Source organism: Gracilinanus agilis, chromosome 1, assembly GCF_016433145.1.
Source record: "Gracilinanus agilis isolate LMUSP501 chromosome 1, AgileGrace, whole genome shotgun sequence".
Classification (NCBI taxonomy): Eukaryota; Metazoa; Chordata; class Mammalia; order Didelphimorphia; family Didelphidae; genus Gracilinanus; species Gracilinanus agilis.
The window spans coordinates 147,779,952-147,797,349 of record NC_058130.1 but is presented as its reverse complement, the minus strand read 5'-3'; the positions used below and the strand labels follow the sequence as shown (position 1 = coordinate 147,797,349).

At 40.6% G+C, this 17,398-nt stretch overlaps 1 protein-coding gene across 1 annotated transcript; it reads left to right on the top strand.

Moving 5' to 3' along the window:
- The first annotated feature begins 2,901 nt into the window (after positions 1-2,901).
- Positions 2,902-17,159, top strand: AQP8 (aquaporin 8). The gene is made up of 6 exons (XM_044677883.1): positions 2,902-2,956; positions 3,160-3,394; positions 9,160-9,286; positions 10,495-10,709; positions 15,695-15,829; positions 17,111-17,159. The coding sequence occupies exons 1-6, from the start codon at positions 2,902-2,904 to the stop codon at positions 17,157-17,159; spliced, it is 816 nt and encodes a 271-aa protein (XP_044533818.1).
- Positions 17,160-17,398: the final 239 nt, after the last annotated feature.

The following is a 17,398-nucleotide window of genomic DNA, read 5'->3' as shown; positions in this document are numbered from 1 at the left end:
CTTTCCTTTCCTTTCCTTTCCTTTCCTTTCCTTTCCTTTCCTTTCCTTTCCTTTCCTTTCCTTTCCTTTCCTTTCCTTTCCTTTCCTTTCCTTTCCTTTCCTACCCTTAACTTCTCTGTATTGGCTCCTAGATGGAAGAGTGGTAAGGGTGGGCAATGGGTGTCAAGTGACTTGCCCAGGGTCACACAGCTGGGATGTGTCTAGGACCTCCTGTCTCTAGGCCTGAGTCTTAATCCAATGAGCTACCCAGCTGCCCCTGCTGTTCCTTTTCAATGAGTAAATCATAATTTTAAATTGAAAGAAGAAAGTTATAGAACTTATGACCTGGAAAGGGCTTTAAGAACATAGACTATCCAACCTTAAAGGGAGTTTAGAGATCATCTAGTTAAAAATCTTCACTTTATGATGAGAAAACTGAGGGCAAGAGAGGCTGACTGCCTTCCCTAAGGCCATGCAGAGCTAATAACTGTGCAAAGACTCTAGTCACAGGTGTCTCGACTCCCATATATGATGATAACATCATGAACAAACCCAGTTTGTTATTAATATATTCTTATTTCCAACCTAACCTTAGACCTATAAGAGGTGTTAAAAATCACCTGGAGCAGACATTTTATGCCTTACAAACACCTTGCCTCATTTTTTCATAGAATCATTGAAACAGGAGAGACTAGACCTGCTGAAGTATATATTATATTAACTTTACAGCCAGACATCCCTGGAATGCTAGCCCAGCTGGATTAGCAAACTAGCTGACAAAATGAACAATACTTGATTTGACTTGCTTTTGGAACTGGAATTTCCAATATTACAGAATACAAAGCTTTTTTTTTTTTGTGGAGTGAGAAATGGGATCTTTGGCCCACAATCAGCACATAAAAAAAATAGACTATGGTTGGAAGCATTCACATCCATTCAAAAAATGAACCAACTCATGAAACTTGATCCAACTCTGGACAAAACAGATCTTCTGTTTTGAGAAGTCAAGGAAGATAATAAAAAGGAAGCATCAGAAAAAAGCAGGAACTACTGGCAAAGACATCTCAGATGTTGATATTGAAGGTAATGACCCCAAAGTTCCCTTTTCAGACCCTTCTAGCTCTAATGTTCTGTTCTAAGGTCCCTTCCATTTCTAACATTCTGTTTTCCAAAGTCCTCTTCAGCTTTAATGGTCAATGATCTAGAGTCCAGCTTTAATATTCTGTCTACTTTGTTCTAAGATCCCTTCCAGCTCTAATAGTCTGTGTTCTAAGATCTCTTCCAGCTTTAACAGTCAAAGATCAAGGGTCCAGTTTTAATATTCTATCTACTTTGTCCCAAGATCCCTTCCAGGTTTAACATTCTGTGTTCTACAGTCCCTTCCAGCCCTAATGTTCTGTTCTAAGGTCCCTTTCATTTCTAACATTCTGTATTCCCAAGTCCTCTTCAGCTTTAATGGTCAATGATCTAGAGTCCAGCTTTAATATACTGTCTACTTTGTTCTAAGATCCCTTCCAGTTTTAACATTCTGTGTCCTAAAGACTTCCAACTTTAAAAGTCAGTACTTAAAGCTTCAAATCTAATATGGTCTTCTGTGTTCTAAGGTCCCTTCCATGTCTATCATTCTGTGTTGTTTTAGGTTCTTTATAGCTCTAACATTTAATAATTTCTTTATAATGAGTCATTCATTGAGAAGAATGCTTTCTTGCAGTTTAATTACAGTGGTCACTCCTTGGGGAAGGCATTGAACCTCCCTCCATCTTGATTTCTTCAATGTTCAAATGGGGATGAGCTCATAAAGCTATTTAGAATAAAATAAGGTGAAGTGTGTAAGGATTTCACACTTGTAAAGTACCATTTAACATATGACCAATAAACAATATCAACAATAAATTAAAATGAGCATAAAATACTAAATCACTTTTCTATTGCATTTAAGTTCACAAAAATTCTTTCTTCCCATTAATACTGAAAGGTATTATGATCCCTACTTTATGGATGTGGAAACTGAGGCTTCAACTGATAAGTGATGTCCTCTAGTCACACAGTTAGCAAGTATCTCAAATGGGATTTGAACTCAGGTCTTCTTCTCTGGATCCAGCATTCTTTCTGCTACATCACGTTGACTCTCTTTTTGAAAGACACACGATGGTTTTCTGGCTACCCATTTCAGGCCCAGATGGATGAACTCTGCTCAGATTTTCTGAGAAAAGGCTATGTCAACAGTGCCCTCCTTCCTGAATACCTCGGACTCCCACTTTGCAGCCTCCCCTTTTCATGACAAACTTCCAGACTCACAGAGGGCTCTGGGCCAATCATGCAGCAGAAGTTATATTTTCCTCTGTTGGCAGAAAGTTTAGTGATCCTTGAACTCTAGCCTTATGGAGATTAGGTGATTTTCCACCGTCCTTTGCTTTATGACTGCCTCAGCATCAGGGCAAACCTTCTAGCGTCTTAAAAGCCCAGGCTTTGGGAGGAGACAAGTAGAGCCACAAAGACATGCCTAGGAGGTAACTCCACCGCAGGAAGAAGTATTGATCTTCATCATACAGAAGCAAAGAAGACTACTCAGTTTCAGCTTTCTGAGACAAGGGGACCCAGAGAAAAGGGTAAATTCATTAGCATTATCATCTTTTTCTTCTTGACAGTCTTCTTAACTTTTTCTTTGGAGTGGAAACCAAATGAGTCTTTTGGCAGCCTATGGGAGTTCCTCTTGATCTTGTAGGAGATGTTCTCTATGAGGGGAGCCCCCCGGAGTATGGAATTCCAGGCTTCCATTTCTAGTGGATTTGTTTTTTTTGTTTTTAAAATCATGGTTGTTAATAATAACCATTTCCCAAATCCTTTCAGAGTTACAAAATACTTTCCTCACAACATCCCTGTGATCTAGGTAATGGAATTATTATTGTTCCCATTTTATAGATGAGGAAACTGAGCCTCAAAGAAATGAAATGTCTTCCCCAGGACCACAGAGCTAGTAAGTGTCAGAGTGGATTTTAACCTGCATACCTTATAACACTGAGACTGGCATTTTTAAAAGAAAATCTGGTGATGGCTGGAAAAAGTGCATGCCTCAGTATTTTGAGACTGGCCATTTTGTTTTTGTTTTTGTTTTGGGGCAAGGCTATGCAAGAGCCCAAATGTTGAAAACCATTGACCTCTGCACTTTATTTCTCCCAGCTATCTTCATGTCTGAGTCTAAGTCAGAGAGCATGGAGATGAAGAAACAGAACCTGCCTTGCAGGTATGAACAATACCTCCAGCCCTGCATAGTGGAGCTGCTAGGATCCGCTCTCTTCATCTTCATTGGCTGCCTCTCAGTCATCGAGAACGTTGAAGGGGTTGGTCGTCTGCAGCCTGCACTGGCCCATGGGCTGGCCCTTGGCCTCACCATTTCCATTTTGGGGAATATCAGGTAAGAAACTCTTTGGATCTTTGAATCTTGGATCCTGGTCCAATGGGGCTATGCCCCAACTGCCTTGGAGGCCATGTGGGGCCCAAATCCAGGTTGGAACTTCCAGCAATCAGGTCACCATGAATAGGAACCACAAGACCATTAGAAAGACAATATGGCTTAGTTGGTAGAGGGCTGGTCTTGGACTCAAAAGCCCCTGGATTTGCACCATGCCTTAAATACCTAGAAACTGTGTGATCTTGGCTAAGTCACTTAAACTCTCTGGCCTCAGTTTCCTCATCTATAAAATGAGAAGGTTGCATCTGACAATATTTAATTCTGCAACATCTCCTTTTTGAAATCATAAAGAACTTTAATGCTATAAAACATTTTCCTTAAAACAACCTTGGGTGGAAGGTAGAGCTAGTATTATTAACCCATTTTACAAAGGAGGAAATTGGGGCAGAGAGATAAAGCAATGTTCTTGTGGTCATGCAGAGGCAGGATTTCTTTTTTTTTTTTTAACCTTTTTTTGTTTTTGTTTTTAATTTTAATTTTGATTATTTTCCCCCAGTTACATATTTCATGTTCTTTCCCTCTTCCCCAACCCCCCTAACTCCCCATTGCCGACACACAATTCCACTGGGTTTTACATGTATCATTGATTAAGCCCTAATTCTATATTATTGATAATTGGACTAGAGTTATCGTTTAGTGTTTACATCCCCAATAATATCCCCATCAGCCCATGGGTTTAAGCAGTTGTTTTTCTTCTGCGTTTCTCCTCCCACAGTTCTTCCTCTGAATGTGGCTAGTTTTCTTTCTCATAAGTCCCTCAGAGAGGCAGGATTTCAACACAAGACTTTTGATGCCAGGCCCAGAGCTCTTCCCATTGCACTTGCTGCTTTTAAAAGCCAGATCCAAACAGATGGCAATGTTTTCTCCCATTTTTGTGCTTCGGAATGATTTCCTTGCTCAGAGACACTCTGGAAACTGTTTCTGCCTTTTTCTCCTCTCCACCTGAAGGGGAAATAGATGATAAAGGTAAACCCAGGAATAAAGGTAGACAAATTGGAAAAAAACCCCAAAACAACTAAGGGTGGGGAGGGATGAGAGGGAGAAACAATCAGGGGAAGAGTATTCTTGAAGCTGCTGATGCAATCATGAGGTCTTGTCAATCAAAGGCTCTTGAGGTCAGTGGATAATTATTCAAGTTCTTAGTATACACTAGGTATTGTGCTAAGAGCTGGAGATATAAGAAAGGCAAAAATGCAGTCCCTTAGTGAGGGAGTCAGCAGGCAAATAACTAGTTTCATACAAGACATGTGCAAAATAGATGAAAGATAATCTCAAAGGGGAAAGCACTAGCACCTTAGGGGACAGAAAAAAGCTTCCTGCAGAAAATAGGATTTGAGCCGAGTCTTAAAGGAAGACAGGAAAGCTAAGATGCAGATTCAAGAAGGGAAAGCCCTCTAGGGATGGGGGGCATTCTGTGTAATGTCATGGAGATGGGAGATGGCATATCCAAGAGAGAAAAAGCAAATAGGCCAGCCTAGCTAGATCATGGTACATGGAAAAGCATAAGAAAATCCCCGTTTGGGCTAGCTTTGAAGTCAGAAGATCTGAGTTCAAATCCTGACTATCAATACCTGTGATATCTTGGGCAAGTCACTTATTCTCTATGAAACTCCATTTTCTTATCTGAAAAACAAGGGGGTTGGACTAGATATTCCTCCTGCTCTCCATCCATGACCACTTTTTATACTATTATCAATAGGGAGCATTTCTCCTTTTCCCAGAGTGGCCTTTTAACTTTTGTCAGACTATGCAGTTTAAATAGAAAATCCACTAGTCTGTGAGCACTGGTACTTTTCAGGTAAAAACAGGATTTTTCATTGAAATGATTGAATGTATGATTCTTTGATCTTATCCACAAAATATTTGTTAGTAGGTGAATTTAAACACAATCACATTTCTAACATATTTGGAATAGAAATGAGTGAAAAGAACCTGGTTTTGGAAACAGAAGATCTTAGCTTGGCCTCTTCTTAGCTTTGTGACCCTAGACAAGTTGCTTTAATTTTTCTAGACCTCAGTTTTCTCATCTGCTAAATGAAGGGGCTAGGCTAGATTACCCTAAGGTCTCCTCTAGCTCTGAATCTTATTACCCTATATTCCTCTGACTGTTGGTGTGTGTGAAATGTATTAAGGGCAAAATCAATCAACTGATCAATCACTAAATATTTATTAAGTACCTACGACATGCCAACGGTCAGGCTAAGCACCTGTAGGATACAACAGTTGGATGAATTTGCCAGTGCAGAATTCCATACAGCTTTCTTCCAGGAAGAGTAATCATGTGTGGAATCTGGTTTTCTCACTTATTGATAACAAATAACCTGAACTTCGTCGAGTTTGGAGAAATGGAAGCCAATGGACTCTTTGGGGGCCAGCCAAGTCCTTTGCATTTGGAGGTTTTCTTTTTTTTTTTTTTTAAACCTTTACCCTTATCTTAGAATCAATACTAAGTATTGGTTTCAAGGCACAAGAGTGCTAAAGGCTAGGCAATGGGGGTCAAGTGACTTGTCCATGGTCACACAGCTAGGAAGTATCTGAGGACAAATTCAAACTCAGGACTTCCTGCCTCTAGGTCTCACTCTCTATCCACAGAGCCATCTATCTGCCCCCATTTGGAGGTGTTATTGCAAACATTCCTAAATCTATCTCCTGAGTTGTTCCCCATTGCCTCCCTCCTCCATCTGAACAGCGTCATCCTCTAACCCTTGCAGGGTCCATTTGCATCCTTGTTCCTGCACGATGGTAGGACTTGGTACTGATTTCTCCTCTTCAGAGAGCTGAAGCACTCTGCTAGGTCCGCTGCTGGTGTCCTGAGGGATCGGAGCTTGGCTCCATCCAGAAGTGTCCCTACTCTGCCCTCCTTTCACATTCTCAGACTATGGTGGGTCTGCAGAAGTGTGGCTGCCTGGTCTGTGATGGACATGAGCACTGGCTTCACAATAACAATAAAAGTTAGCATTTACATAGTGCTTTAAGGTTTGCAAAGTGCTTTAAAAGTCATAAATACAAGTCATTTCATCCTCACAACAGCCCTAGAGAATTGGTGCTATTATTGTCCCCATTTTACAAATGAGGACACTAAGATGGGCAGAAATGCCCAGTAGTCCTACAGCTAGTAAATACTGGGAAGAAGATTTGAACTCAGGTCTTAATTGAAAGCATATCCAGTCCTTTAATCATCTCCTGGACCACTGACTGAGCTGCCCCCATGAATGGCCCATTGATGGATCCATAATCACAAGGATGTCCTTCTGATACTCTTTGGAGACTTAATAATATCTGAGGTCATCTTTGAATCCACATCCTCCTGACACCAGACCTGGTGCTCTAGCCACTGAGCCATGCAGCTGTACCTATTATCTTTTATATATTAGGAAACTGGGGATCATAGAGGTTATAAGTGACTTGTTTAAACTAGCAAGTTGCCGAGTTGGGACTAGAACCCAAGACCTTTGGCTTGGAATGCAGAGTTCTTTTTACTACTTCATACTGCTTTGGTCATAACACTGGCTCTTCTAGGAAAAATCTGAAGAGGGGTCAGCCTTGTGGTATTGCTTCCCATCTCAAGTACAAGAACAGAGTGGGAGCAATCTGAAGTAATCCTTCAGTCTCCTTAATTGCATCTCAGCACTATCCCAAGTCAATTGCTAATTATGTTTGTGGACCGTTTCCTTACTTTCATTCCTGTTTTTCCCTCTACACTGCCTCCTCCACATAGCTCCAAATTATTATTCTTGAAACATAGATCATGCCACTCCCTTGTTTGATAATCTTCAATAGCTTCCTATCGCCTATAGGTTAAAACACAAATCCTCAGCCCAGCATATAAAGCCCTCTATATTCAGGCTACCATTTACTTCTTCGATCTTATTTCATGCTATTTATTGCTCATTTCTATTATTTTTGCTGAATGAAATGTCATTGAAATGTCAGTTATATTCTGGGCACTATTCTAGGTACTGGGAATACAAACATAAAGATGAAACAATCTCTGTCCTTAAAGAGCTTATATTCTATTATTGGACAGGAAACAAAATTCACAAAGAAAATTTAGAACAAATATATACAAAATGATTTGAGAGAAAGCCATTAGAACCTGTGAGTGGGAATCAGGACAGGCTTCCTGTAGAATGTGGTACTTGAGCTGAATTTTTAAAATCCTATTTCATTTTCTCCCCATTTATATATAAAACAATTCTAATATTCATTTAAATTTTTTTTTAGTTTCAAATTTTCTCCCTCGCTCTCATCTCCCTTTCTCAACCTTTTTCTTCTTCCTTCCCTGAGATAGTAAGCAATTTGTTATAGAGTTTACATGTGCAATAATGTAAAATATTTTTTCCATATTAGTCATTTTATGGAAGACAAAAAAAAGAAGATAGAGAATGAAATATAGTATGTTTTGATGTGCATTCAGGCTCTATCACTTCCTTCTCTGGAGGTGGATACCATTTTTCATCATGAATCTTGAGCTGAGTTTCAAAGGAAGCTGAGTATTCCATGAAGTAGAGTTGAGGAAAGAGAACGTTTTAGGTATGGGCAGTGGGAAGGTCCAGAGACTGGAGATACCAAGCATATCATGCACAGAGACCAGCATGCAGATTGGGAACATAAAGGGTATGCATAGAGTAGAATTGTGACATTAGCCTGGAAAGGAAAATTGGAACCAGAATTGTGAGAGGCTTTAAAAGTTAAACCAAGAAATCTTTATTTTATCCAGGAATCATCAGGGAGCCACTAGAGGTGACCACTAGAGTTCCTTGAGTGGGGGAGTAACATCATCAGATTTGGGCTATAGGGATGGAGTTTTAATAGCCAGGTGAAACCTAGATAGAAAAGGAAAGAAACTAGAGGCAGGAAGAGCATTTAAGATGCTGTGAGATGATGAGTACCTGAACTAGGATGATGATTTTGTGAGTGGAAAGGGGGATAAATGTGACATATTGTAGAAGTATCATTCGTGACTGTCTCTCATGTTTTAAAATTCATCAGGAATCATTTACTGCTTAAATCTTTTATTTTTATTTATTTATGTATTTTTAAAAAAAACCTCTACCTTCTGTCTTAGACTCAATACTAAGTATTGGTTCCGAGGCAGAAAAAAGTGGCAAAGGCTAGGTGATTGGGGTTAAGTGACTTGCCCAGAGTCATACAGCGAGGAAGTATCTGAGGTCAGATTTGAACCCTGGATCTCCTGTCTCTAGACCTGGCTTTCAATCTCTTTTTCAGCCTTTCACATTCAAGAGACTCCATTATCTTGTTAGTTGAGGTAGAGTAATAGGTATTGATGATTTCTCAGACATATATATATATATATATATATATATATATATATATATATATAATATTTTTTGTTTGTTTGTTTGTTTTGGTTGCTTGACTTCCATGCCCAGTCTGAGTATTTCATGCCTCCCTTCCCAGAATTCTTGACACTGACAAATAGTCAACATAAAGAAACAGATGTGGTCCTATTAATAGAAAATATCATTAAAGAAGATTCATTACTTCTTCCTTTTCATTGTGCTCTAAGAACCCCTGGGTTTTTCCTTTTGATGTAGCCGGAAGGTCCCTTCTTTATGTTCTTTTATTAGAATGGGAGCCCCTTGAGAGCTATCTCATTTTTCCATTTGCATCCCCAGAGATATTTGCTTTGTACTTAGTAAGTGCTTATTAAATGCTTTTTCATTCACTCATTCCCATTGGTTCAGTGGCGGTCATTTTAATCCAGCTGTCTCCTTGGCTGTCGTATTGATTGGAGGCTTGAATTACATGATGCTCATCCCATATTGCCTCTCCCAGCTGTGTGGTGGGATCATAGGAGCTGCTTTAGCCAAGGTAGGTTGGCACATGTGGGATAATGCGAACAAACCATGTACTGGATTCTCAAATGTTCTCTTTACTTGTCTGCTTTCTCTCAATGCTCATTGATGTATCCGTTGTCTTAATCTTAACCTTTGTTGTTTTACCTTAAGGTAAAAAAATTTCAGGGATCTCTCTATACAATAGTGGCTATACTATGAGAATCCATCAATTGTACTATGAATCCGGGAGTGCTTTAAAATAAATTTGCATTTTATTAATGACAACATACTTTTGAAAATATTGTAAAATAGTAATAGCTATATGTATGGAGACATTTGCACAATAGAAGTTGTGTTCATTTATTAATAGATTTGCATATTAAGTGCAGAAATTTTTACAACATGCATAAGATCCTCTAGTGGTCTATGTGGGCTACAGAATAAGAACCATTGCTTTAGATTTCTGAGAATTGTAAAAATAACTGAGAACTTAGCATAAAGCCCATTTGCTCCTTTCCCACATTCTTTTCTCTTCCCTTGATATCTTTCCAATTCTCTTTCTTCCTCTTTGGAGAGGTTAGGACCAGTTGAAGATGTATGATATACTCCACTGGACCCATGATCTTTTTGATATGGATATTCCTTCCAATGACCAATATAAAAATCCATCCAAGCCTTCCCACTCCGTGTGACCCTTAGCCACGTCCTCCTATAAGTTCATCCCAAGAGGTCCACCCAGTGGGCTTAGAACCTTCAATCTGGGTTGTGTGTGTAGCTTTGCAAATAAGATAAAAAAAAAAAGCGTCTGTTTCTTTCCTGCTTATGCTACCCGAGTTAGAGGGCAGCTGTGTGTTTGGTTAGCTTATGGCTGAGATAAAGAAAGCTGAAGTTCATCCATTTGCTCCGATCTACTCTAAGCTCGCAAAGTTTTGACAAACAACTTAGTTCATTTGCTCCTGCGTCTCATCTTCCAGAATAAAGATAAGTGGTTAATCTTTGTTTGTTAACTTTTAAAACATGAAGGGTAACTCTCGTCTGTTTTTCTCCATTCCTGTCCCTGTTCCCTTGGCTCAAGCTTCTGTCTTTTTCTATATATTTGTCTGTCTCTTTCTGTCTCTATGCCTGTGTCTCTCTCTGTGTCTATGTCCATGTTTCTCTGTGTGTGTGTCTCTCTCTGCACTCTTATTTGTTCTGATCCTATTGCTTTGGTCTCTACACTAATAGAAATGTTTCTCCCTCTAGGCGGTGAGTCCAGAAGAGAGATTCTTAAATGCTTCTGGAGCAGCCTTTACAACCATTACAGGGGATGAACAGGTGGGTGCTGCTATGGTAGCTGAGTTCATCATGACATTGTTCTTGATTTTGGCTGTCTGCATGGGAGCCATCAATGAGAAGACGAAGAGCCCACTGGCTCCATTCTGCATTGGCTTCACCGTGACTGTGGATATCCTGGCAGGGTAAGTTAAGTCACAATGGGTAGGATGGTTGGTAGCAGCAGAGTGGGAGTAGCAGCATAGGGATTCTGGGTGCAGTCAAAGAAATGGGAGTTTAGTCTTGGTCTAAAGGAAGGAGGGGTACTTAGGTGACACCCAGCTTTGAGAACTCTAATTGGAAGCCACAGAAGGCAGGATGGTCTTGTGGAAAGATCACCAGCCTTAGAATCAAAAGACTTGTCCCCACTCCTGTGGGTTCGAGAAAAGCAGAAATAGGTACAGTGGTAAAGAGCTCAAGGAGGGGGCAGCTGGATAGCTTAGTGGATTAAGAGGCAGGCCTAGAGATGGGTTCCTAGGTTCAAATCTGGCCTCAGACACTTCCCAGCTGTGTGACCCTGGGCAAGCCACTTGATCCCCATTGCCTAGCCTTTACCACTCTTCTGCCTTAGAACCAATACACAGTATTGACTCCAAGATGGAAGGTAAGGGTTTTTTTTTTTAAAAAGAGCTTGAGGACTTGGGTTCAAATCTTCCTTACTATCTGCCTCACCTTGGATGAGTTACTTCATTTTGCTTCATAAAATGTAGGTGTTAGACTAGATGGGTATGACCTCTATGTTCCCTTCTAGCTTTCAATTTATGATTCTATGAATCCATCAAGGTTCAGGCTTAGACATTTACTAGATTTGTGCCAATATACTCAAGACACTTAATTACCCCAAGCTTCAGTTTTCTCATCAGTAAGAAGACAATTATCTTTATATAATCTAACTTGTAGAATTAACTCTCAGAAAGCATTTTAAATCTCGAACTATTTAAATATATCATAATTATCATTATCAATAAGTTTGGGATGGGGATAGGGGCCAAACCTGGGATTTCATAGGTATAGAGAACTCCCTCCCAGTAAGGAAATTTTTTCTGCCCAACCTGATCAGTATCTACTTTGCATCTCAAAAATCTTAGAAAGTTACCTGGTGCCCTGAGAAGTTAGTGACTTGGTCACACAACCAATCAATATAAGACCCAAGATTTGAATCTGGATGTTGCTGGCTTTTGAATCCAGTCTCTTAGTNTATATAATATTTTTTTGTTTGTTTGTTTGTTTTGGTTGCTTGACTTCCATGCCCAGTCTGAGTATTTCATGCCTCCCTTCCCAGAATTCTTGACACTGACAAATAGTCAACATAAAGAAACAGATGTGGTCCTATTAATAGAAAATATCATTAAAGAAGATTCATTACTTCTTCCTTTTCATTGTGCTCTAAGAACCCCTGGGTTTTTCCTTTTGATGTAGCCGGAAGGTCCCTTCTTTATGTTCTTTTATTAGAATGGGAGCCCCTTGAGAGCTATCTCATTTTTCCATTTGCATCCCCAGAGATATTTGCTTTGTACTTAGTAAGTGCTTATTAAATGCTTTTTCATTCACTCATTCCCATTGGTTCAGTGGCGGTCATTTTAATCCAGCTGTCTCCTTGGCTGTCGTATTGATTGGAGGCTTGAATTACATGATGCTCATCCCATATTGCCTCTCCCAGCTGTGTGGTGGGATCATAGGAGCTGCTTTAGCCAAGGTAGGTTGGCACATGTGGGATAATGCGAACAAACCATGTACTGGATTCTCAAATGTTCTCTTTACTTGTCTGCTTTCTCTCAATGCTCATTGATGTATCCGTTGTCTTAATCTTAACCTTTGTTGTTTTACCTTAAGGTAAAAAAATTTCAGGGTTCTCTCTATACAATAGTGGCTATACTATGAGAATCCATCAATTGTACTATGAATCCGGGAGTGCTTTAAAATAAATTTGCATTTTATTAATGACAACATACTTTTGAAAATATTGTAAAATAGTAATAGCTATATGTATGGAGACATTTGCACAATAGAAGTTGTGTTCATTTATTAATAGATTTGCATATTAAGTGCAGAAATTTTTACAACATGCATAAGATCCTCTAGTGGTCTATGTGGGCTACAGAATAAGAACCATTGCTTTAGATTTCTGAGAATTGTAAAAATAACTGAGAACTTAGCATAAAGCCCATTTGCTCCTTTCCCACATTCTTTTCTCTTCCCTTGATATCTTTCCAATTCTCTTTCTTCCTCTTTGGAGAGGTTAGGACCAGTTGAAGATGTATGATATACTCCACTGGACCCATGATCTTTTTGATATGGATATTCCTTCCAATGACCAATATAAAAATCCATCCAAGCCTTCCCACTCCGTGTGACCCTTAGCCACGTCCTCCTATAAGTTCATCCCAAGAGGTCCACCCAGTGGGCTTAGAACCTTCAATCTGGGTTGTGTGTGTAGCTTTGCAAATAAGATAAAAAAAAAAGCGTCTGTTTCTTTCCTGCTTATGCTACCCGAGTTAGAGGGCAGCTGTGTGTTTGGTTAGCTTATGGCTGAGATAAAGAAAGCTGAAGTTCATCCATTTGCTCCGATCTACTCTAAGCTCGCAAAGTTTTGACAAACAACTTAGTTCATTTGCTCCTGCGTCTCATCTTCCAGAATAAAGATAAGTGGTTAATCTTTGTTTGTTAACTTTTAAAACATGAAGGGTAACTCTCGTCTGTTTTTCTCCATTCCTGTCCCTGTTCCCTTGGCTCAAGCTTCTGTCTTTTTCTATATATTTGTCTGTCTCTTTCTGTCTCTATGCCTGTGTCTCTCTCTGTGTCTATGTCCATGTTTCTCTGTGTGTGTGTCTCTCTCTGCACTCTTATTTGTTCTGATCCTATTGCTTTGGTCTCTACACTAATAGAAATGTTTCTCCCTCTAGGCGGTGAGTCCAGAAGAGAGATTCTTAAATGCTTCTGGAGCAGCCTTTACAACCATTACAGGGGATGAACAGGTGGGTGCTGCTATGGTAGCTGAGTTCATCATGACATTGTTCTTGATTTTGGCTGTCTGCATGGGAGCCATCAATGAGAAGACGAAGAGCCCACTGGCTCCATTCTGCATTGGCTTCACCGTGACTGTGGATATCCTGGCAGGGTAAGTTAAGTCACAATGGGTAGGATGGTTGGTAGCAGCAGAGTGGGAGTAGCAGCATAGGGATTCTGGGTGCAGTCAAAGAAATGGGAGTTTAGTCTTGGTCTAAAGGAAGGAGGGGTACTTAGGTGACACCCAGCTTTGAGAACTCTAATTGGAAGCCACAGAAGGCAGGATGGTCTTGTGGAAAGATCACCAGCCTTAGAATCAAAAGACTTGTCCCCACTCCTGTGGGTTCGAGAAAAGCAGAAATAGGTACAGTGGTAAAGAGCTCAAGGAGGGGGCAGCTGGATAGCTTAGTGGATTAAGAGGCAGGCCTAGAGATGGGTTCCTAGGTTCAAATCTGGCCTCAGACACTTCCCAGCTGTGTGACCCTGGGCAAGCCACTTGATCCCCATTGCCTAGCCTTTACCACTCTTCTGCCTTAGAACCAATACACAGTATTGACTCCAAGATGGAAGGTAAGGGTTTTTTTTTTTAAAAAGAGCTTGAGGACTTGGGTTCAAATCTTCCTTACTATCTGCCTCACCTTGGATGAGTTACTTCATTTTGCTTCATAAAATGTAGGTGTTAGACTAGATGGGTATGACCTCTATGTTCCCTTCTAGCTTTCAATTTATGATTCTATGAATCCATCAAGGTTCAGGCTTAGACATTTACTAGATTTGTGCCAATATACTCAAGACACTTAATTACCCCAAGCTTCAGTTTTCTCATCAGTAAGAAGACAATTATCTTTATATAATCTAACTTGTAGAATTAACTCTCAGAAAGCATTTTAAATCTCGAACTATTTAAATATATCATAATTATCATTATCAATAAGTTTGGGATGGGGATAGGGGCCAAACCTGGGATTTCATAGGTATAGAGAACTCCCTCCCAGTAAGGAAATTTTTTCTGCCCAACCTGATCAGTATCTACTTTGCATCTCAAAAATCTTAGAAAGTTACCTGGTGCCCTGAGAAGTTAGTGACTTGGTCACACAACCAATCAATATAAGACCCAAGATTTGAATCTGGATGTTGCTGGCTTTTGAATCCAGTCTCTTAGTTGTTATGCCAGGCTAGATTTCATATCCATTTTTACAGAGGAAGAAAGTGAAGTTCAGTAAGGTTAAATGCCTTTTCCAAGATCATACTTAGTAAGCATTTGGGCCAGAATTGGAACCCAGGGTTTATAAGACTTATCAGTTCTGACTTCTTTAGCAGTTTGGGAACATTTGGTGATTTTTTTCTCCCTGAGTCAATGGGAATCCTTGATGTCATTTGACAGGAAAACAAATACACTGGAGAAATATCATGTAGATTGTGATGACATGCTCAAAACTAGGATTTGACATTAACTCCAGGGTGAATCCTGGGTATGCCAATCCAGCTAGCTCAAATGGCTTAGACAACATGCAAATATACCCATGTAATTCCAAGATATGTACAAGGTATCCCAGAAGTCGCAGTGCTGTTTTAAGCTTTTAGGAATTTAAAGCTGAACTGAGACTGTTGGGATACTCCGTACAGTATATAAATGGAAGACTATTTTAGAGAGGGAAGGGCTGGGAAAGGCTTCTTGTAGAATGTTGGATTTGAGCTGAATCTTAAAAGAAGCCAAGGAAGGGGCAGCTGGGTAGCTCAGTGGATTGAGAGTCAGGCCTAGAGACGGGAGGTCCTAGGTTCAAATCTGGCCTCAGATACTTCCCAGCTGTGTGACCCTGGGCAAGTCACTTGACCCCCATTGCCTACCCTTACCACTCTTCTGCCTAGGAGCCAATACAAAGAAGTTAAGGGTATAAAATAAAAAATTAAAAAAAAAAAAAGAAGCCAAGGAAGCTAAGAGTTGGAATTGAAGGAGGAGAGCATGCCAGCATAGGGGATGGCCTGTGAGTGTATCTGTGTGTGTTTGTGTGTGTGTGTGTGTGTGTGTGTGTGTGTGTGTGTCTGTGTGTCTGTGTGTCTGTGTGTCTGTGTGTGTGGAGGTATACAAGTAGAGCTACAGATGTGTATTCTTGTTGCTTTACAGAGGGGCTATATCTGGAGCCTGCATGAATCCTGCCCGAGCTTTTGGACCTGCAGTGATATCCAACTACTGGCAATACCAGTGGGTCTACTGGCTGGGGCCTCTGGCAGCTAGCTTGACTGCAGGAACCCTGATCAGGTGAGAGAGAGAGAGAGAGAGAGAGAGAGAGAGAGAGAGAGAGAGAGAGAGAGAGAGAGAGAGATAGGTAATTAGAGAGACAGAGACAGAGACAGAGAAAAACAGAGACTGAGTCAGAAACAAAGAGATAGAAACAGAGAGACAGAAACAGAGACAGATATAGAGATGGAGAAACAGAGTTAGAGACAGAGACAGAGAGAGACAGAAACAGAGACAGAGATAGAGACAGAGATAGAGACAGAAAGACAGACACCATCTGTATCTGACCACCATGCTTAGGGAAAGATCAAATGTTTCCAAGTAGACCAGAGGAATCATAGAACATAGTACAGGACACGAGGAATCCCTTCACATGGCTAATAAGGATACTGCGGTTTAGAGAGGGTGAGGGGATGGTGCAGATTGACACCTACCTGCATCTTCTACCCATAGGGAGTTGTTTGGGGGCACTGAGAGCTTACTTGCCCAGGGTCACAAAGCCAATCTGTGCTAGGGGTAAACTTGTACCCAGGTCTCTCAGGTTAGCTCTCTGCTGACTATGGCAGGTTGTATCTCATCACCAATTTAGAGATGAGGAAACTGAAGCTGAAAATGGTAACTGGCTTGCCACTGGTCACATTGCTAGTTCATATCTGAGGCAAGATTCAAGCCCTCATTTAGAAAATGAGTACAATAATGTCCTCAGTGCTGACCTCACAGCATTATTAGGGTCAAATGAGATGACGAATGTGTAATAGGGATTTGAGAACTCACTTGTTTCCTGAGGTTTATAGTTCAGAGGGACAAGCATTGCTTCTGAGCCTTATTAAATAGTTTGCAGACCCTAAAATAATATTTAAGGGTCATTAATTATTATTTATGGGATTCTGTACCTTACTCCCAGTCATGGCCACAGCCGATGATCCCTCAGCTGAACTTAGGTGGGCAGGGGTTTCTTCTCTTCTGACAGAGTCTCGGGTTTGAGTTTAGTCCCAGCTCTGCTTTTTTTTCCTTTTTGTGACCGTGGGCAAATCACATTTTCACTTTGAGTCTCCTATAAAATGATAGAGTTGGATGAGATGATTTCTCTCTGTTTTTTTCCCTTCCAGTTCTAAGTCTTATAACTTACAAGGCCTGAAATATGAATGGTGTGGGAGCAGGAGTCAGGTGTATTCTTGTGACAGTTAAGAGAAGTTAATAAGTCCTTCCTTCTCTCTCCTCCATCCCAACCCCATCTGGCCAGAATCAGGTTCCATACAGTTGACCAGGACCTGTCTTCACTGGGTTTGTTCTTTCCCTCAGGATTCTCATTGGGGATCAGAAAATCCGCCTGTTTCTAAAACACCTGTGAAGCAATTGTCTGCTGAATGGACACAAGACCACAGTTTTGCCCCTACATTCTTCTCATCTTGGCTTAGCTTAGCCTGGAACAATGAACAGAAGGGCCTCTCTTGAATGGGAGGGCTCTGCTCTGTCAGGGCTGATGCTGCCCACCTTGGGAAAGGAGCCTGCCCTGGGTCTCTCCCTATGATTATCTAAGCCTTCATTCCAGCCCTGGCTGGCCAGTTGGACGGTGCCTTTTGGGCCATA